The sequence below is a fragment of the Herpailurus yagouaroundi genome, unplaced genomic scaffold, assembly GCF_014898765.1.
Source record: "Herpailurus yagouaroundi ecotype Mexico unplaced genomic scaffold, PumYag 67793, whole genome shotgun sequence".
Lineage (NCBI taxonomy): Eukaryota > Metazoa > Chordata > Mammalia > Carnivora > Felidae > Herpailurus > Herpailurus yagouaroundi.
The window spans coordinates 9,512,171-9,533,922 of NW_024420586.1; the positions used below are offsets into that span (position 1 = coordinate 9,512,171).

General features: G+C 43.8%; 1 protein-coding gene across 1 annotated transcript in view; it reads right to left on the reverse strand.

The window, feature by feature from the left end:
• Positions 1 to 21,752, reverse strand: part of DMD (dystrophin) — a 2,039,083-nt gene that overhangs the window by 126,874 nt on the left and 1,890,457 nt on the right. The window contains exon 63 of the mRNA XM_040468816.1: positions 17,564 to 17,625. Coding sequence (XP_040324750.1) covers positions 17,564 to 17,625 — 62 coding nt within the window. The remainder of the gene's footprint in view (positions 1 to 17,563; positions 17,626 to 21,752) is intronic.

The window sequence follows — 21,752 nt, forward strand, 5'->3', positions numbered from 1 at the left end:
GGGGCGGGGGGGCGGGGGGGCGGGGAGGGGGGAGAGAGAGAGAATCCCAAGCAGGCTCTGACATGCCAGCAGGGCCTGGTGTGGGGCTTGAACCCGTGAAGCTGTGAGATCATGACCTGACAGGAAACACATGAGGAAACCAAAGGCCTAAGGATTCAAATTCAAATCTGTGACTCTACAGCCACTCCTCTTCATCATGACAATTTCTGAGTGTCCTTGGATAAGTAACCTTGACTCTCTGAAGCTTCACTTTCTTCATTTGTAAAGGGAACAACAATAGTTCCGGTTTCCAGGGCTGTTGTGAGACATGAGATACTGTATCTTAAAAATTCCGAGGAGGGGCGCCTGGGTGGCTCAGTCAGTTAAGCGTCCGACTTCAGCTCAGGTCACAATCTCACGGTCCGTGAGTTCGAGCCCCGCATCGGGCTCTGGGCTGATGGCTCAGAGCCTGGAGCCTGCTTCCGACTCTGTGTCTCCCTCTCTCTCTGCCCCTCCCCCGTTCATGCTCTGTCTCTCTCTGTCGCAAAAATAAATAAACGTTAAAAAAAAAAATTAAAAAAAAAAAATTCCGAGGAGAGATCCAGGATAGACACTTGTTCAGTACAAGTAAGGGACCTCACCCTGCCTCCAGTATTTCATATATAAAGTGCAATAAAAATACAAGCAATCGTTTTTTTTTTTGTTTTTAATCATATTGATAATTCTAAAACATTTCTTCCCCTTTCCAAATGCCTTCAAGATAGTTCCTCTTCAAAATGACACTGTCACTTCCCAGGAACAAAATTTAGCTCAGGGGCTCGCCCATGGTTCAGGCATTTAAAGCAGATTTAAATCCCAGCCATGCTATGTGAGCAAATTACCTATTTTCTCCGAGCCTCGTCTGCACAAAGGAGATAGTAATACACTTCATGGGGCTTTCGAGAAGATTAATGAGAAATATATGCTTATGGTACGAAGTTCATACATTTATATGAGCTGCCCCAAATAAATTTTTGTAAAACAATGAACTACATAAATGAATTTATAAGCACACACATCAATACAATTCAGACCTACTTCCTATGGCTCCAATCAATTTGCAATTTCCTTTTTGTTCAATGCTATCACCACTCTCTGTGCCATCAAAGCTGAAAATCTAGAAGGCATCTTATAACTCTTTTCTTGAAAACCTATCCAATCTGTCACTACTCTCTCGGGTAATTCTACCTTGAGGAGGAAACTTCCCCCACTGCTATGTTAAGACCCGCATCATCGTAAATGCCACAAAGCAAAACAGCCTAACTGATCTCTCTCCTCTCTCAACATCCTGAAACCATCCCATCAAATTCTTATTCCTGAAAACAGAACATCATCACTCTCTTTGGAAGATTTAGCAAGGTCCTTCTATTGCCCATCAAATGAAATTTCAATTTCTTGTTATGTAACTTGATGCACTTAAACTGCCTTTAATTGAAGAGCATTCAATCAGGTTTTTCTTCAAAAACTGGAGTAGATTCTCACAGAACAATGCCCCCGCTGAACCTCCAACAAGCCAGTCTTTCTCTCAATTGTACCTTTGTTTATGCTGCTACGCTATCGGGAATATCCTAGCCTACATTTTAATGTCCCTAAGTCTTATAAAATTCTTTCGTTAGAACAATGGTTTTGTTCTACTCTCTAAATAGTCTTCCCCAAGGATTCTCATCAGTAGTGCTCTGTTTACCTGTATAACATACCACACATTTGACCATGATATTATGTAAGTTAGTATATAGTCTTATAGCATATAGTCAATTTCATTTGGTCAATGTCAATTTTAACCCCTCAAGCAGACAATAAAGTATTGTGTGAAGCCGACATATGCTGTTTTTTAGAATCCCTTCACAACAAGCAGAAAGATACTCGGCAATGTAAGCTGTGTGTGTGTGTGTGTGTGTGTGTGTGCGCGCGCGCGCGCACGTGAGACAGAGCACGCAGGAGAGCGAAAATGCACTTGAACCTAAACCTTCAGTCATTCCAACTTGAGACATTTAAATTTGCCTTGAGGGGTGCCTGGGTGGTTCTGTCGGTTAAGCATCTGACTTGGTCTCAGGTCATGATCTCCTGGCTTGGTTCGGGAGTTCAAGTCCCACATCAGACTCTCAGTTGTCAGCGTGGAGCCTGCTTCAGATCCTGTCTCCCTTTCTCTGTCCCTCCCCATCCCCCCCTCAAAAATAGACATTAAATTGTTTTTAATTTGCCTTGAAAAACAAAATGGGTGTATGTTAGCATTAATCAACTATGACATCAGCCATAAGAGGTATCAACATGGCGGTCACTTGAGTTGCATGACACTTCACTCTCACAGGCCAGGACTTTTTTTTTAATTTTTTTTTTTCCTTTTTGTAATCTCTGCACCCAACACAGGGCTCAAACTCAAACTCACGGCCCTGAGATCAAGAATCCCACGCTATTCTGACCAAGCAATCCCGGCGTCCGTCACAGGCGAGGTTTTCTCTCACATCCTAAGGTCCACTGCATGTCCTGGCTCACACCAGCTCGGGAGATGGGTGGGGATCATGCCTTATGTTTCTCTGTATCTCATTCCTCAGAGCAGAACCTGGAACGTTCTAAGTATTCTATATTTTATGGGGGAAAGGATGCCTCACAGAAAGGACCACAAAAGTAAACTGTCCGTATCTGTGGTATGTAGGAGTTTGCTTGACTCAAGGGGCAGGAAGAAGCCTCCCTCCCCTGCCCATAACTGATGAGCCCTTTAGACAACCATTGTAGTTGAGGGCTCTGTATAGACTTAAAAATATGAAGACACTGGAGCTGGCATAGAGCATAAGAAAATCTAGCATAATGGCTGGAAAATAGGTCCAGTGAGGGTGGATGAAGGGATAAGGCTGGTGTGACTTGAAGAAGAGGAAGCTCAGGCAGAATTCAAAACGTGTACTGATGTCATCTGGAGTCTCTCCTCCCCAAGAGTCACTCAACGCAATGAAAAAAGAAAAGCTTGCATTACAACACAAGAGTTTGCAAGGGTTTTGTTTGCTTAAATTGGTTTTGCTTTCACATGAGTCACAAGAGGAAACCTGTTCAGTCAACATGTAAAGGAAAAGGTTCATGATCACTAGTAATCACAGATATGCAAATAATAACAATAAGATGGTTCTATGTTCTCTATTACAACAGCAGAAGTAAACATACTGCTCCACCCCGGCAAAGACGCGGTCAGATGGGCGCTTTCACGTATTAAGAGGGTAAATCGCACAGATCTTCGAGAGAGCTCCAGGTAATACACACCGAGAAATTAACAAACTCGAATACCCTGTGACTCCGTGATTACACTTCTGTGAATCAAATACGCAAAGGCTTTATACACAGAGATGTTCCTCACAGACTGACTTCCAGCAGTAAAAAAACAAAACTGGAACCAACTGTGGAAAAAATTATTAGCTCTACACTCTTTAATTGCACCTTGGTCAGAAAATGTAACCGAAGCAAGAGGCTGCAAGCCTTAAATGACAGTGTTAAGAAAGAACCTGGAGCAGAGTGTGGTAACTGTAGCCACAAATGGTCTAAGATCAAGGGTTCTACTATTCATTCTCTTTCCAGATTGGTAAGTTAAAGCACGTGAATTTTTACGTATCAGTTATTATAAAAATTGAAACTTACAGAAACTCACCAGAAAGTTGAATTTCTGTCTACACTTAGTTGCTAAGAGGGCAAAGATTTTCCCGTAATGCGCAAAGTTTCCAAGGATAGTTGCCTTGTCACCTTGAGATCACGAATACGCTGTCCAAGAAATGGTATCCATTAAACTATTTGTCGCAGACAAGTGTTTGTTCATTTCCATTTATAAACCATATTTATCGTTGGATAAACTTTACTTGTCAGCCTTCTGATTAGTGGCTGCCTATTCTGGACCGCCCTGACTTTATTTTGTAACATTGCTCATATGTAAGTAGCTTATCGGACAGAAGGTATCATGACATGTTACTAGGCTTTCTTCTCAGAAGCCCGTTTGCAGTAAATCTAGAGAATCTTCCAAGATTTATTTCCTTCAGTTTGACATTCATTTGAGTTTCCTTTGTCACAAACTAATTGCTGAAAAATGAGAATTAATTTTTAAGAAATTGCAGCTTGGGAAAAACAACATCCCTGAAAAATGGTCGAGAGAGAAAACGTAACGGTATTTAGCGAATAAAGTAGGCTACAACATTATAAACACGATATTATCTCAAACAACCATATAATAAGGCACAGGAAAAAAAAAGACTAGAACCAATCCTCTAAAATGTAACTAGTGGTTATTTCTGGGTGCTGAGATCTGAGGTGTTTTTATTTTTTTACACTTAACTTCATCTTCCAAAAGTTCTGACATGTACACACGTCTTAACGTTCGAAAAATAAGACCACACCAATTTTTTTAGACGTTCAATAGCCTTGTTTTCCTTAATATTTTTATCCTGTTGTTGTAAAGTTTAGGATTCACAAGGCTTGGAACACTCTTAAATGTTTATTCGGTCAAGGAACCCGTGAATCAATGAGACGGGCGGCACATCACGTTGTGCTCCGTTCCTTGTTATTTAAATTCTAGGTCCACACGGACACCTTCTTCCAAGGGTCTTACTGCCTTGATCGTCAGTGAGTTATCACTTTTTGTCCTAAAAGGACAGAGGAACAGTTCACCTGGTTTTGCTAAGAAATCAAATTGCCAATAACATCGATAACTTCACTGATATTCTGTATTTTTATTACCATGAGGCTTTATGTTCCACTTCCTGGAAAAAAAAAAACTCTCTCTCCAGAGAGTTCCATCTTGTCAGTTTAATAATGTGCCTCAGGAAAACATCATCTATCTCTTTCTGTCGTCTTGAGTGCCACTTGTCTTCTTCCCCACCAAAATCACTCTCCCTTCCTCTACTGTGTTGCGTTCAAAGAACGGTTGTTTACTCAGAGGCTATAACGCGCCAGGCGCTGGTGACAAAAATGAGGAAGACAGTTCCTGCTTTACAGAAATTCATCAGTTTGCCCTGACAGACTTCAGAACAAACAAGTGTAAACACTTCAAGTACTAGAATCAAATGCATGGACGCTTATTCTCAGCGTTTGGACTTCTGTGCGGCTAATCCTTCTTAGGGCCACCCTCTCTTTCACTGTTTTTAGGTCAGCTTCTTTTGTTTTTTTTGTTTTTTTTTTTTAATTTTTTTTTTCAACGTTTATTTATTTTTGGGACAGAGAGAGACAGAGCATGAACGGGCGAGGGGCAGAGAGAGAGGGAGACACAGAATCGGAAACAGGCTCCAGGCTCTGAGCCATCAGCCCAGAGCCCGACGCGGGGCTCGAACTCACGGACTGCGAGATCGTGACCTGGCCGAAGTCAGATGCTTAACCGACTGTGCCACCCAGGCGCCCCATAGGTCAGCTTCTTTTGAACCCAGTGGGCCCGTCTAGTGCCTCATGTCACTTCGGAATCACAAAATCCCACAAAAGTTTCTAAGGCTTTGTGTTTCTCATCCCTGCGCGGTGGCGTAGATGGTAGGCCGCGTCCCCACCCGCAAGGTCTCCTGGCCTTGAGTCACTTGCTTGTTGGTTCTCAAATCCATTCTCTGACCTTTCCCTGCTCTGCTCTTTGTTCCAGAGAGTGGCATTTTCCAGCTCCCTTACCGACAGGCTTCCAGATAAGTGTGGCCAACTGGGAGTTACTGGCAGAAGACCAGGGGGCAGGAGGAGACGAGAGGCCAGGCTATTTCTCCCTTTCTCTGCCTTCGGTGAAAGCTCGGGCAGGAGCTGTGCCTCCTTCCTCGCTCCAGCTCCCTCTCATCGGCCCTCCCTCCCGTAATCCCAGCTACCCCTGGTCCAAGCTCCAGCCTGTAGCTTTGGTTTCCCGGGCTCTGCGGGTACCCAGTCTTGCCACCGGCCTCCAGCCCTGGTTATAACAGGGGCTCCTTGCTGTCTGTCTGTCTTCTTCACTTTTCCATCGCCGGGTCACCAATTTACTGCATTAAGTACCCTCTGTCTGAAGCAAGCCGAGTGGTTTCTATTTTCTGGCTGGATCCGGGTTGATACATGACCCAAATGAAAAATCTAAGCATCCAAAATCCTCAGCGAGTCATATAAAACTTCTCATGCTGTCATATGTCCTTACCTCTGGAGCCATTCCCTCGCCCCCTCCCCCACCGCCAACAGTTGCCAGCACCATTTGTCAGGCATTTACTAGGTTGTCAGGCATCTTTCTGAGCATGTCACATTATTTTACAGGCCCTCTCCTTACTTATGAATTACTGGGCATGTGCCTTTACCAGTGTGTTTTTATGGCACATATTTGATGCTGTAGTTTAAACTTTTAAGGTCTTCTAGATACAGGTGGGAAGACAGATTATCAAGTTACACACATACACATGTATAAAGAGTCATTTGCACTTATGGTCAGAGGTTATGGTGCATATTGTTTTCTATTACAAAAGGTCTATTATTTCAGAACTGGGAGGAAGGTAAACAGCAGAAAATCTGTTTTTCTAATTTGTACTTCAAATTAAAGTAAGTTTATGCTTGCCGAAGCTGGGATACCCTGTGATCAGGTGAACCTTGGGACCTTGGTTAAGAGGTCAACTACTTTAGAAAACTTAAGTGGCTCCCTGAGTGTCAGGCTTGAACACCTGAACCTGGGGATCCCTGGCCATCTGAACTCAGGAGCCCAAGAGATTTTTGTTTTTCTAATTCAGCGTTGTTTGTAATCTCTACACCCTACGTGGGGCTCCCATCCCATGATCCCAAGATCAAGAGCCACGTGCTCTACCGACTGAGCCAGCCAGGCACCCCAGGAAGCCAAGAGATTTTTGGATAAGGAGGGACGTGGTATATGAAAGTAACACTAAGAATAATAAATAGTGAATGGTCACAATTATCATCATTATTAATAGTAAGTAGAATTTCTTGAGCAGTTAGTATGTCAGACATTTTGTCCTTCTCCATGTATTATCTCAAATCCTTACAACACTCTCCGAGGAAAGCATCATCCTAACTACTTCATAAATCGGGAAGGTGCGTCTCAACATGGTGAGTGCCTTCGTGTAGGCACAGAGAGCTGGTGGCAGAGGCAGAATTCAAAGGCACGCCTCACCAGCCTCAAAGTGAACGAACTCCTTTGCTGCTACGTCGCATTACTTCCCAACCTCGATTCGTAAAGTGACGATAGCACAGTCACAGGATCATCCATCAATTCCCCCATGGAATTCATCACATAACGTTAAAGAGCACACACATCACATTTCCTATTCTGGGTAAAGACAAACTTGTATTTGAAAAATATCACCATCAGGGGTGGCCGGGTGGCTCGGTCGGTTAAGCGACCGACTTCGGTTCAGGTCACGATCTCACGGTTCGTGGGTTTGAGCCCCGCGTCGGGCTCTGGGCTGACAGCTCAGAGCTTGGAGCCTGCTTCGGATTCTGTGTCTCCCTCTCTCTCTGCCCCTCCTCCACCACCGCTGTCTCTCTCAAAAATAAATAAACATTAAAAAAAAAAAGAAAAATATCGCATCAGGTACATTGCATTTAATTACATGGTGGGGGACGCGTGAAACCTAGGCAGCAGGGGCCCTGCTACACGAGCCTTTCATATAAGAGAGCGATTCTATTACGTTAGCCTCCGAAATAATTGCCAAGAAGGCCTACGAAATGGGACAGAAGATAGATCCCTCCTTCGCCTGAATTTGGCTCATCTGGCAAAATAATCAAGTCCCTTAAGTAACATTGTTTTAGGTGTTCTTGTCTGGTGTCCGTTAATTAGCCCCCCAACCACAGACCCGAGGTCACTTGATTTGAGTTGACGTTTATACTTCCAAAGATTAAGCACTCCAGGACAGCGCCACTCCAATGAATGGTTCTTCACAAAAACAGAAACTGGGTACGTTAAGCAACTTTTACTTCGCAGAACAGAGTGCAGGCTAGGGTGAGTGCTGCTGAACGTGCGCCGTGAGTTACATGCAGCGTTGAGTGCATACTCGTCAGTTTCAGGAGGCCCACCTACAAGTCTGTGATGTAGTGTATGTTAAAAAACAAACCGTCGGGGCGCCTGGGTGGCTCAGTCGGTTAAGCATCCGACTTTGGCTCAGGTCACGATCTCGCGGTCCGTGAGTTCGAGTCCCGCGCGGGGCTCTGGGCTGACGGCTCAGAGCCTGCAGCCTGTTTCCGATTCTGTGTCTCCCTCTCTCTCTGACCCTCCCCCGTTCATGCTCTGTCTCTCTCTGTCTCAAAAATAAATAAACGTTAAAAAACAAACTGTTTTTCAGTTTGAGAAGCAATGCTCTAAAATGGACAGCGTCTTTACAGACCTAGAAAGCAAAAGATAAAACTAACCACCTACCCGCCAAAATACTTCATAACGAATGCGTACATAAATAAATCCATGTGTACCACACGTGCACACACGTGCACATACACACACACTCGTATAGAACATATGCCCCAGTTACATAAGCTTCAATCTTTGAGGGGGCGCAAGGACTTCCCTGCAGTTACGCAACGGATGGAGACTGTGGACTGGCAAATTCTGCAACATTCTCACAGAATATCACCAATTCATAAAGAAGCTAATGATTCATCCGCTATGTCATAAGACAGCCTTGCAGAATATTTTTAGGTCATTTTATTACTACCGTAGAGGGTACAGACTTTAAAAACTCACTATCTATTTTATGTGAGTGTTCTGACTGTTCCGAATCTCTTTCCAGCAAAATTGCAGCTCCCGAGAGACGTACAGAGGTAATCAGACTTGTGCGCTTAAAAAATATGGGAAGTGTCTGAATAAGAACAGACATGTTTTTAGATGCCTTGACTTCGTGTGCAAAAATCGGCTTCTGCAGACCCAGCTACATAAAATTGTCCACCTCCAGCACTTTTCTCACAGCTGCAGGTGTAACCTTAATGCTCCTCTAATTTAGATCAAGTAAACCCCACTTTGGCAGGTCTTTTAAATTGTAAACCAGTCTAAGTCTGAGGGAGCATCCTTTTCAGCTTCCTTCTGAAATAAGCTTCGGGAGATGCCAATCGGAAATACCTACGTATTTATGCTCCTCAATTAGAAGGTTTAAAGCAAGTTACCTGAACGAGAAAAAATGTTATTAAAAATATTCCATTAACGTGCCATCGATTTCGATTTGAAAATTACATTTCTATTTTACAAATGGGGAAAAAAATCAATTGATTGTAACCGACATGAAAAGAGCAGATTATTCCTTTTTTTCTTTTATAAGCAGGCTAGTAGAAGTAAAGGAAGAACATTCATAACGGCCTTAACGTCTTGTATTGTGCAAATCTGAGTAAATCTCCACTGCTAACTCTGTCAGCTAGGGAATAAAGACTGTCATTTGAGATTCCATAGCTTAATTATGCTGATAAAGCAGTTTTATAAACCATGCTAGGAGTAACGGATATTCCTTTGAGAACGGCAAAGTAGGAGCCATAAAATGCGTATAAGTCAGTATAAATAAGTCAAAGCAAGTCCTGTGCCTCGTCCCGCTCAAGTCCAAAAGGAAACAAGGCAACGGCCGCCCCATCCGCTGAGAGGCGAGCCTTATTTGCCGAATCAAAAACGGCAAGTATGCTCCATAGGATCAGGACACATGAGCTGAAACTGAAATTAACACAAAATTCAGGTCATGTGCCATCTATATACCTAATTTACAGCCGTGTAGGGATTAAACACAGTTATTTCTGAAAACTCTGCACAGTATCAAGTGCTACACAAAATCAAAGTACAATTATCATCAATATGATTATCCTATTATTCCTCTCTTCCAGGCTGGGGCTGACCAAGAGAAATTGGAGAGGTGGGCATCGCACGAGACTGAGCTATACTGTGGCCAGGAGTTCAACCGGCAAAGTCAGAAATCGAAGACCAAGGAATAGCAAAGGATTAGCCCAAGGTCACATGAAAGCCTGAATCTGAATTCAGGTATTCTTTCCAGTTCCAGGCATTATGGGAGGAGAAAATCAAAAGACAGGAGGGTTTAATACTTAAGGACCTGGAGATAAGAGACAAGGAAAAGAATACGCTAAGTACCAAATAGCCTAGTTGAGAACACTTTATGTAATATGCTGCGAAAGGCATTAGGACGAGCTCCCGATGTACAAGGAATTCATGGTCCTTCGGGATCCCGCGGGTCCTAAATGGGAGAGCGTCCTGGGGAGGGAACACTTCACGGGATGAAGAAGCTCTTAGCCTCCTGACTTAACTGGGACTTAACTAGTCCTCTTAACCTGCACTGCTGAAGAATCACACCAGCCTCAGACCCATGGGACCCTGAAACAAAGCCCTCATTTTCACATTCTAAACCTCTTCTCAGGCAACAGACACAAGGTTAGGGGTCACGTGCTGAGGGACCGTCTGTCTCCAAATCACAAGGGTTTTTAAGACCACTTTTCCGGAGATTTCCTAAAACACGCCTCAGTCCAGATTTAAAACCTGAGAGCTTTCGTATCATTTGGGTGAACATCATGCCGGCCAGCGGGTTGCAAAGCTTGGGCGACAGGTAAGAGGGGCTAGATCTTTCTAAAGAATGCTATAAGTGCAGGCAAGGATGAGAACCAATCCCCCCACAGAGAAAACCCTGGGGGTTAAAGGGGCTTCAGTGAGGCAAGAGGAAAGCAGAGTAAGGAAGATCAGATCATTCACTCCCTCTTTACGTCACCTTATTTTGTATGCATGTGTCTCCTTTGCAAACAGCTCACAGTGGAGTTCCGAAAGGAGCCGTGGGGAGGACCACATGGTTTCACTGCATTTCGAATTTATTAATAGATTCCAGGAAGACGGACTAAGAAATACTTTCTTCCAGTATTTTTTAAAAAAAATTTTTTTTTTCAACGTTTATTTATTTTTGGGACAGAGAGAGACAGAGCATGAACGGGGGAGGGGCAGAGAGAGAGGGAGACACAGAATCGGAAACAGGCTCCAGGCTCCGAGCCATCAGCCCAGAGCCTGACGCGGGGCTCGAACTCCCGGACCGCGAGATCGCGACCTGGCTGAAGTCGGACGCTCAACCGACTGCACCACCCAGGCGCCCCCTTCCAGTATTTTTAAGCAGTACATGTTGTGGGGGGAGGGGGGGTGGAAGCTTTTAAAAATATATATGTGTTTACTTAAAAACTTTAGCGACGAACGTAAAGAACCCAGACAGAAGTCATGAGAAAAATCATGGGCTTTCTGTCATATAATGGCACTTCACAGAAGTCAGTCTTACATTAACATTTCAAAATAAATTCCGCAGCACATTACTATCTAACAGCTACCGATTTTGCAACCGCCTCTTGGAGCTTTGGAGAGTTTTAGCTTACAACCCAAACAACCTAACAAAACAGATAATCTAACAAAACAACAGTCTTTCCGTCGCATCTGTAAAGACACTAAAAGAAGCCGGAAATTCACTTCATGTATCGGGCATATTATTGCTCCTAAGAAATGGTGAGGAACAGGTCTTTGTAACAACAAATGCATGGCCCAGTGGGTCTTCTGGGAAAGATCTCAAGAGCCTCTGACTCGGATGGGGTGGCAGGATCTTCTCTCTGTTGTTTGTTTTCTAGAATGCGCATTTTTAAAAATAGGAATGATTAAACTTTTAGAAATCCAAACGCCTGCAGAGTCAGCCAAAGGTACTTCTTGAAAAATTATGATCACAGCAAGTTCTGGAAACAACCTGCCCCACCTCGGCCCAAAGTAACAGAAAAAGAAACAAAGAGTGTTACTTTTGTCCTGTACCCTCATTACAAAGATAAGAATACTAAGGCCCGTGCAAAAATAGATACGGGAAACTTTGTTTTTTTATACATCCTTCACCCCACCACAGTGGGGGGCAGTCAGAGCAAAAGGCTGAAAGAAAACTGTTATCAGGTCGTTCTTACTGAAAGACGCTTTTGCCAAACTGTTAATGTTGCGTACAAATTTTCTGGAGACCTACCAATGCTCAAATGCCTAATGACTGTCAGGCCGTCATTGTGAACATTTACAGTATTTCTTTATTACGCCTTGTTTTGTATTAGTGCGGGAGCCTGACAATCCTTCTCTTCACTACTTACAATTTTTCGAGTAGGTACACAGCCCCAAAAGTAAGAACGCACAAATATTCCTCACATCTGATGGGAGCTCACTCCAGGAAGCTGTTCTAGATCTGGTTGAGAATAATCTGAAATGTAGTCTCTTTTTTTTTTTTTTAAACAAAGATTTTAGGCCTATGTCCTCCACCACTAAACATTTTTAGGTTTGGGGGCACCTGGGCGGCTCAGTGGGTTGAATGTCGGACTCAGGTCATGATCTCGCGGTTCGTGGGATCGAGCCCTGGCACCGGGATTCTATCTCTCTGTCTCTCTCTGCCCCTCCCCTGCTGGAAGGAAGGAAGGAAGGAAGGAAGGAAGGAAGGAAGGAGAAAGAAAGAAAGAAAGAAAGAAAGAAAGAAAGAAAGAAAGAAAGAAAGAGAAAGAAAGAAAAGAGAAGAGAAAAGAAAAGAAAAGAAAAGAAAAAGAAAAAGAAAAAGAAAAGGAAAAGGAAAAAAAATTTAGGTCTGCTATTTTGCGAGAGGACAGATTTAGAACCTAAAACACATGACGTGGTCTCCTTGTGTTCAAAGTCACCTGAGGAATCAGGGTACTGACACATAAATTCTACACACGTCTGTGTGCTGTGTCGGGGAGGGATGCGTGTGGCTACTGCTGCTTTTCTGTCATGGGTTCTCGCTGGCTCATCGATTACAGCTGCAGGGACACGAAGGAACGGGGTAATGATGACGAAACTGTGTTTTGCTAAATACCTAAGGAATAGAAGTTCATTTTTTGAGAATCACACAAAAACAACGAGAAGGCAAATCACCTCTCGCTCCACTAACGAGAGCTCGAACGTGAGCAGGCGAAGCAACTTTTTCAGCCCCTCCGAGACGGTTTTGGCTTCTAAGCGTATGCGGTCCAGACCACAGGTAGGGAGTGCTGGGAGACCGTCTGAATGCTTCTGGGGACAAGGGACATTAACAAACACGTGTAGGACGGGCTGGTTGGGGATTCTGGTCGATTCGAGGATGGGAGTCTTTTCAGAGGTGGGCATCCTCAGAAATGCGTCCTATTTCCTGCGTATTGTGAACCCCTGTAGCTTCCACAGGGAGAATGTGTGCAGTTCATGTAGAGCTTGGAGAAGCAGCATCTTGGTATTTTTCAACATGGGATCACAGACCACAGGTTCAGGTTCTATTAGGTGGGGGGCGGGGGGGCTACACATCGTCTAAAACACTTAACACACCAAACCACACACCAGTTTTGCTTTCATGAGACCTTTCACGAAATGGGCGCAGGTGAAGGCTTTCAACTATTTATTCCAACTCAAAATAGCAGCTTGGACCTAATGGGATACCTGGTGAGTAAAAAAAGAGAAGACCATATATAAAAATTAAAAAGAGGGGCGCCTGGATGGCTCAGTTGGTTAAGCGACCGACTCTTCATTTCGGCTCACGTCACGGTCCCGCAGTTCGTGAGTGTGAACCCCACGTCGGGCTCTGCAGCTGGCAGCGTAGAGCCTGCTTGAGATTCTCTCTCTCCCTCTCTCTCTGTGCTCCTCCCTCGCTCGTGCTGTCTCTGTCTCTCTCAAAATAAATACACTTTAAAAGATAAATATTAAAGGGGCGCCTGGGTGGCTCAGTCGGCTGAGCGTCCGACTTAGGTCACGATCTCGCGGTCCGTGAGTTCGAGCCCCGCGTCGGGCTCTGGGCTGACGGCTCAGAGCCTGGAGCCTGCTTCCGATTCTGCGTCTCCCTCTCTCTCTGCCCCTCCCCCGTTCATGCTCTGTCTCTCTCTGTCTCAAAAATAAATAAACGTTAAGAAAAAAAATTTTTTTTAAAGATAAATATTAAAAAGAAATAAAAGGTTTCTTTTCGGTATGTTATGCTCGTATTTCAACTTTGAAACCCTGCAATGGGTGGGTGAGGGCAGAAATAACGCCTCATCTGGTAGGTTATCTCAGGAATACAGATGTGTAACAAACAAAATCAATCATTCCATGGTGCCCGGAAAAACAGAGGAAGGGTGCCTACTGTTTAGGAACCAACCATACCGTCTGGAGAAATGCAATGGATTTGTTCCAAAGATACTATTGAAGTCACGGTCTATCCATAGGTAACAATGTCAATTTGTACATATTTGTACCAGGTGCATAGCAACCTACATGGACATATTTTACTGAGTTAACAAAATGAATGAATTCCGTAAAAATGCTAACAGAGGGCCCTGAGCAAAACCCAGGGTAGCCTCAGAAAGCTGTGCAGCCCCAATAAACGGTTTCTCTGCACCTGATCTCACCACCCTGTGAAATATGGATGTTGATGCGGCGCATACAGTAGGCTCTCAATAAATGGAAGATGGTATCGGATGAGTCACCACTGGGATAAAAGTTAGCCTAAGTAACATCTGATTGTGACAAAAAGACTGGCAATTTTTGTTCTGAAAGCTACAAAACAAATTTCAACACCAGTTCATTTCCAAGACAGTTGTTATTAGGATAGCGGAGAACAGCATTTCAAAGGAGGTTGGAATTGACCATTTATGTAAAACGGCTGCATTTTATCGTCTGCAAATTATCTCAATGAGGTTGATTTCATCAAAGAAAAAGTTGGTAATACGTGAGCTCTAAACTCCCCCTGCAACTGTAAAATTCCCTGATCTCCCAAAGTCAGGTGATTTGCCCACGGTCAGAAATCATGCCAAATTACCAGCTTTCAGTTTACCACCACATTTGAATTACTGAGAAAACCTCAGAAATACGATGATAAAAAGCGTATTTAATTTCTACTGAAGGTACAAACATCTATTCATTGATAGTTCATAATTAGCTTTTTATCAACCACGTTTGTGGTTTCTCATTACAGAGCAATTAAAAGTAAGCCAGTAGAGAATACAATGTAATGAAATGGAAATATGGCCATGGTACATTACCTTTAGGTGAAAAAAAAAAAGCTGATTATAAAACAGAACCATCCATCCAACTTTGGTAAAAATGTGTAAGCAGAAAGAAATTTTTTTTTAAGTAGGCTTCATGCCCAGCGCGGAGCCCAACGTGGGGCTTGAACTCATGACCCTGGGATCAAGGCCTGAGCTGAGATCAAGAGTCAGATGCTCAACCGAATGAGCCACCCAGGCGCCCCACACAGAAAGACATTTTTGAAGATACCTACTAGATTATTAAATATTAGCTAACTTGAAGAGGTGGGTTATACATGATTTGTCTTTTCCTCTTTTTCGTTCATTAGCCTGTCTATATTTTTAAATTTCAAAATATATGAACAATTATTAATTCTATAATAATTTTTAAGTAAAAGTAAATTAAAATATTACAACTAGAAGTCACTGTGATTAGAGGTAAAACATTACAAGTGGGCTGAATCTATGTAAGCCCGAGGTTATAATCAGGAGGCCGACAGACGAGTTCAAACTAGCTCTCGACTGACAGATTTCTAGGTTCTCCCGAAAAATCAGAAGTCCTGAGAGCACGGGGCTAGGACGGCCTGCTCCCCCAGCCAAGCTGCCGCGTACTTCAGATGAGGTCTCCCTTCTCTCATTTGCCGAAGGATTAACCATCTAGGTTTTTCACCTGTGGTCTGAACAGCACAGCATTATAAGCCAGAAACATTGCACAGGAGATGAAAATGCAGCCCTGGAAGATTAGCTGATCCCAGTATCTTTGAAATTTTTAAAGAGTGTGCCGTGAACATATGTGCATGTATACACACACCCTTCCTACACATACACACACGCTGCTAGACGAAAATGACATAGTATTAATTGAAATGTACTAAACATCTCTGGCCAGTAGAAGTGTAAGTGATACCTTTTGTTTTTCATACTTTGTATTTGTACTGTTCAGATTTTCTAGAAGGAGCTAATTTCATTTATAATTAGAAAAAGTCTAGGAAAACAATTTCTTAGACTAATATCTCCTATGCCATTCTGGAATATCTCTGGCACTGCAGCTCATTAACCAACGAGAACCTACGACAGCAACTCAGCAAAAGCTACACACACGTGCTCACGCGTGCGCGGGCAGGTACAGGATGTGTCTCGTCACCCTGATTCCCATGTCACCTATCAAACCCAAAGAGTTCACCTTATGCATTTTGGTCTGTAAATATGTCCATTCACAAAGAAGCCGACTTAAAAAACTGGTCTAGTAGTAGAGAAGACATAACTGTTTTTTTAAACTGAGAATCACAGGGCACCTGGGTGGCTCAGTCGGGTGGGTGTCTGACTTCAGCTTAGGTCATGATCTCATGGTCTGTGAGTTCGAGCCCCGCGTCGGGCTCTGGGCTGACAGCTCAGAGCCTGGAGCCTGCTTCGGATTCTGTGTCTCTCTCTCTGCCCCTTCCCCCTCATGCTGTGCCTCTCTCAATCTCCAAAATGAATAAATGTTAGAAAAAAAATTTTTTGAACAAAAAAATAAAGTGGGAATCATTTATTTTTATTTTTTTTTTGCCTTTTTAAAATATAATTTCTTGTCAAGTTGGCTAACATACAGTGTATACAGTGTGCTCTTGGTTTTGGGGGTAGATTCCCGTAGTTCACCGCTTACATACAACACCCAGTGCTCATCCCAACAAGGGCCCTCCTCGATGCCCATCACCCATCTTTAAAAAAAAAAAAAAAAAAAGAGGGGCGCCTGGGTGGCTCAGTCGGTTGAGCATATGACTCTAGGTCGTGATCTCATGGTTCTTGAGTTTAAGCCCAACGTCAGGCTCTGTGCTGACAGTGCGGAGCCTGCTTGGGTTTCTCTTTCTTTCTTTCTCTCTCTCTCTCTCTCTCTCTCTCTCTCTCTCTCTCTCCCCCTTGCTCTCTGCCCCTCCCCTGCTTGTGCTTTGTCGCTCTAAATAAATAAATAAAATCCTAGCAATCTACAAAAAACAACTCATCATTATGTGAGAGAAATCATTTCAGATTATTCGCGAAAGATCTAAAATGGTATTGAGTGGACTTCCATCAAGCATTAAAAAGACTGACGTTTTCTTCTTATCTGGAGGCTGTGTGTCTGCTCAAAAAATTCCCAAGTTATGGGGGGGGGGGAAATTATGAGGCTGTCACACAAACACAAAACACGACACAGTAGAAAAATCATTTAAATGTTCACGCTGATGACCCGGCAGGCTTAGGACTTATAAGCACTGGCAAGACGGCAGAAAATTCTTAACGCTACATTCGTGGTTTGGCAAAAGCACTGTCTTGAGTTTCACAGGGAAGAAATCAATAGGAACAACTTGAAACTGTTTTCTTTCTCGGTGGGAAAAACAAGTGCCATAAATTTCAAGTATTTTTTTTCCCCATCCTTTGAGGCGGCCAAGGCAACCGCCGAGACCCTGTGGCCCTCTCAGGTATAGTGAATTTTCAGGAATCAATGACATTCTCGAACTTACTGTTAGAGAACCTCTGCAAAAACGAGAAAGCTGTCAATTTTGGATACAAAGTCATCGTTTTCACCCTTTAAACAATCGAGCGATAGATTGAGACAACACACGAGGGGCACAGGACAAACTACTTTATCCTACAAGTCACGCGTCAAGAAGCACGGGCACTTCCTTACCTAAAGATTGGTAGAGCTCTGTCATTTTGGGATGGTCCCAGCAAGTCGTTTGGGTCTCGTGGCTAAAACAGAAAATACAGAGAGAGACTTTAGAATGTCTGACGGGTAGGAGAGAAAAGGAAGGGGAGAACAAAGCACGGCTTGCTTCTCCTTTATTCGGCATCATTCCTGCAAAGCACTTCCCCTCAAAGCGAAAAGCAATGTGAACTTACTTCGGTAACCAGAGTGTGCTGCTTTCTGGCACCCACAAGTCGGTTGTGCTTCTGTTACAAGAAAATACAACGCCTCTGTTGGGTAATCAATAAACGAAACCCAGGATTTCTTCACCTGTCCAATGGAGAACATTCAGATAGGGCACGGACAAGTGGTACTCCACCCGGTCAAAGAGAGACTGGATATCGGGTTCAATAAAGTGCCTCACTTCTCATTTGCTCTTTACCGCCCTTGACATTTTTCTCTTGCTCCTTCTTCTACATAAGCAGGTCTCATACCCACGACAACTGCATTTCATCCCGGCCTAAGGTACAGCCGCTGCCCGACTAACGTACCCTTCCCTTTCCTCTCCGCATTACTTTTCAACAGTCTTGTTTTACTCAGCCCTCTACACAGCACTCCACAGTTGTCTTCCATTTCTGAAGTCTCGCTAAGTGTGACTGCCAGCTACCAGGTCCCGGCCACAGAAAGAACAAAACGCCTTTGTTCCTAATTCAATTACAAGAATAAATCCGGGAGAGATAACTACATATACTTTTCCTTACTCTGGCCCATCTACAGAAATCGCCATAGCATCGTATTTCCAGTTTTCGAGGATTGCGTGACAGGCTTTGATATGGTAAAATGCAGCCCTGAACATAGGTATTTCAAGAGTCATGTGCCTGGCCTATTCATAATCTTTGGGGGGGAAGGGCGGGGATGTTGGCCCACAGAGAGTACAGAGGTCTCACAAGGAAAGAGGAGTTTGGGGAGGCAGCAAATGGCAAGTGACCTCAGCAGAGATTTTAAATGTGAGGACTGGATTCTGGCTGGGGGCCCTACTAACTGGACAATTTGGGGCAAGCCTGCTCACTTGGGAGCGTCAGTGGATTAGGTGACCAGCCCGTTCTGGTGCTCAGTGCATGGCTGCTCTTGTTACTACGTGGCCCCCAAACTAACACCCACTAAAAGCCGACTTTGTATTAGTTGAGGCCGCTTCAGGTGCGGATCCACCTGCAGTAAGACTGCCAGATCCTTTGTAGAGAACAAAAACCACTCAATGTGAATTACCTCTTTTTTTTTTCTTTTTAAGAAGTTAAAAGAAGGGGGGCGCCGGGGCGGCTCAGTCGGTTAAACGGCCGGCTTCGGCTCAGGTCATGATCTCGCGGTTTGTGAGCTCGAGCCCCGCGTCGGGCTCTGTGCTGACAGCTCAGAGCCCGGAGCCTGCTTCAGATTCTGTGTCTCCCTCTCTCTCTGCCCCTCCCATGCTCACGCTCTCTCTGTCTCTCAAAAATAAATAAACATTAAAAAAGAAAAAGAAAAAAAGAAGCTAAAAGGAGAAGTGTCTATTGTGGTCTGCGAAATACAATAAAAAATGTCACAAAGCATGTGGAAATTCCCCAAACTGTCCACCTTCAAAGACCCCTCCCTCTGATATTCACCATCCAGCGACTGGACAGTGAGGGCTACCGAAAGAAAGTTACAAGACAATGTTCGCTCGCAAAGGGCCGGTTCAGTCTCTCCCAAACGCGCTCACTTCTGGCTTATTCTTCCACAGAGACGATTCGCATGTGAGGACAAGAGGGGCTTCTGAGTGGAGGGAAGGTATCGGAGTGACGTCCAAGTCTTAAAGAGCAAAGAGAGAAGACGCACGCAGTCCAGGCTCAGGGGCTTTGAGGAAGCCCCACCACCAAGCCGCTTTTGGATCTGGAGAAGAGGTGGGAGGAACTGGTATTTTATATGCACAGCACAAGGAGGCTGCAGCTTCCAGCCTCACGGAAAAAGCGTTGCTTCTTCTCGGTGTTTTTTTAGCTCGGAAAGCGATGGTGTACCAATTCTGTACAGAAGCGCCCAGCAAAGAAAGACCACCCTGCATTCAGGCCTCCATCATTTCCAAAGGCCGTGCACACTGGGAGCGCCAGGGAGGGAGGAGGGGACAAGACGGGGAAAGCACGCGTGTCCACACTTATAGGCCCTTCATACACACAATGCATGATAATAAAGTCCCATCTCCACGGCGTGTGGGAGGACTGTAGCATCCTCAATAGATGGGCAGAAAAACGTGTGTTTGAGCTGATAAACCTGACCAGACCAGCACTCTGAAAGGCCACCATCTGTAAGGGACGCCAAGTCGGAAGAACACAGTAACTTGTACCAAACGCAATTCCAAAAGAAAAGAGACACTTGCATACAAGGGGCCGGAGAATCCCACAGAGAGTGAATGCAAGCTCCCTCTCTCCATAATAAACCTCATAACTGGTGATAAACTGACTTTTTTACCTTTTGAAGGAATTTATTCCAGTGGTTCAAAATCAGGGGAAGGATTCTAGAAACTCTGCTTTAATCCACACCAGTCCTTAGCTAAACCACGACTTCCTTTGCTGGAAGATAGAAGAAATTCCAAGCCCCTCCTTCTAGCCCCACTCCATGGATTGCTAGATACCAGGCCCTCCCAGGTCCTCATTTGCTCGCTTACCTGTGATTCGGGGGGACTTGAATAATCCACATAAATGAACTCACACAAATCCAAAAGCCAATCTTCTTTTACCTTCTTCCTAACACGCAACCCTTTTCTTTTTAAGCAATGCCAGAAAAGTAACCAGAAAACAGATGTGTATGTCACCTGTAGGATTTCGGTTGCACGTCGATTACAAACCAGAACGAAGCAGAAGTGAACACAAGTGGGAAGAAGAAAAGAATAAAGGCTGTGACTAATCCTCCAAAAGAGAAAAATAATCTTTTAATCAGTTCATGCTAAAAAAAACGACTGGCCACACAGCTAAAACGACTTCCGATTCTTTGGTAACTGTTAAGTTGAACCAAATACTCACTTCAGTGGATGTGGGTGTTTTCAGGGTGTGGCGAATTCAGCGCCCTAGTGAGACACGTTTAACCCCCAGAAGAGAAAGAAAAGATGAATATGGACGGTGTGAAATGGTATGGGTATGCACAAAGTCGTGGAACTCCTATTCCTACCCTCTCTTACAGGACAAACCCATTTTTTGTATGGGATCAGCACAGATTTTACAGCTGTATTTATTACTCTGTGTCTAAGTTCAAAAACAGGAGACGATTCTCACCAACTCCATGAAAGGCAGCTCAGGTCTACCTGGAATATACAGAAAATATAGAAAAAGATACTGTGCTGGGGAGGTAGTCGTGGAAGCGTGGGTGGTGCCTTTTTTGGTAACTGCTTTTTTTTTTTTTTTGCATTTCACTTTTCACATCTGAAACACGCTCCGCATGTACCATGCCGAACCAAAAGGGACTTGGAAACCTGTTCACAAGTTAATGGGTCCATCTTTGTTCAGTCTTCTGAGAATAATGACGTTTGACACCGATCAAAATTCTGCATGCCCGTTAACACAGACACTAGATTCCTAAATCATCCTTAAAACGCTCTTTAAATCTCTAAAAAGTGTTCTTACTGATTCTAGCCCTGCTGGTTCCAAAGCCTGGCATCAGAGAGGCCTCTCTAAACAGCCTTTAAACTCTGATTTCCCCTTTTAAAATGTGTACAAACTACAAGACTCTCTCTTTTCTCTTTTATTTGAGGCCATGATACGGAGCTGATGCAAATTAAAATACAAAATCACTCGATGTGACAAAAGACCCCGGCAACACCTACTTGTCAATAACAAGAAATCAAAGCATTACTCTACTGAGCACTGGGCTGACCTAATTTCCCACCATACAATTTAAATTTTCTCTCACCTTCTTTAGTTTCACGTAGTGTGCAAGGTTATTATAACGGCCTCAGAGCTGTTCCTGCTGTCGGTGCTGGAATAATCAGACTTAGTGGAATTGCTTTTTTAGTTTCTTAAAAACAAACATTAAACACTTATAAAAAGTAACAAATTTCTACTCCTCTCGCCGGGGAAATGGCAGTTGCCTAATTAAAGTAAGATTTCTTCTGCCACCACTGTTATTGGGTACTGAAAATATTCCAAACAGTTGCCGTTTAAAAAAAAAAAAAAATCTTTTTCCACTACTTCCG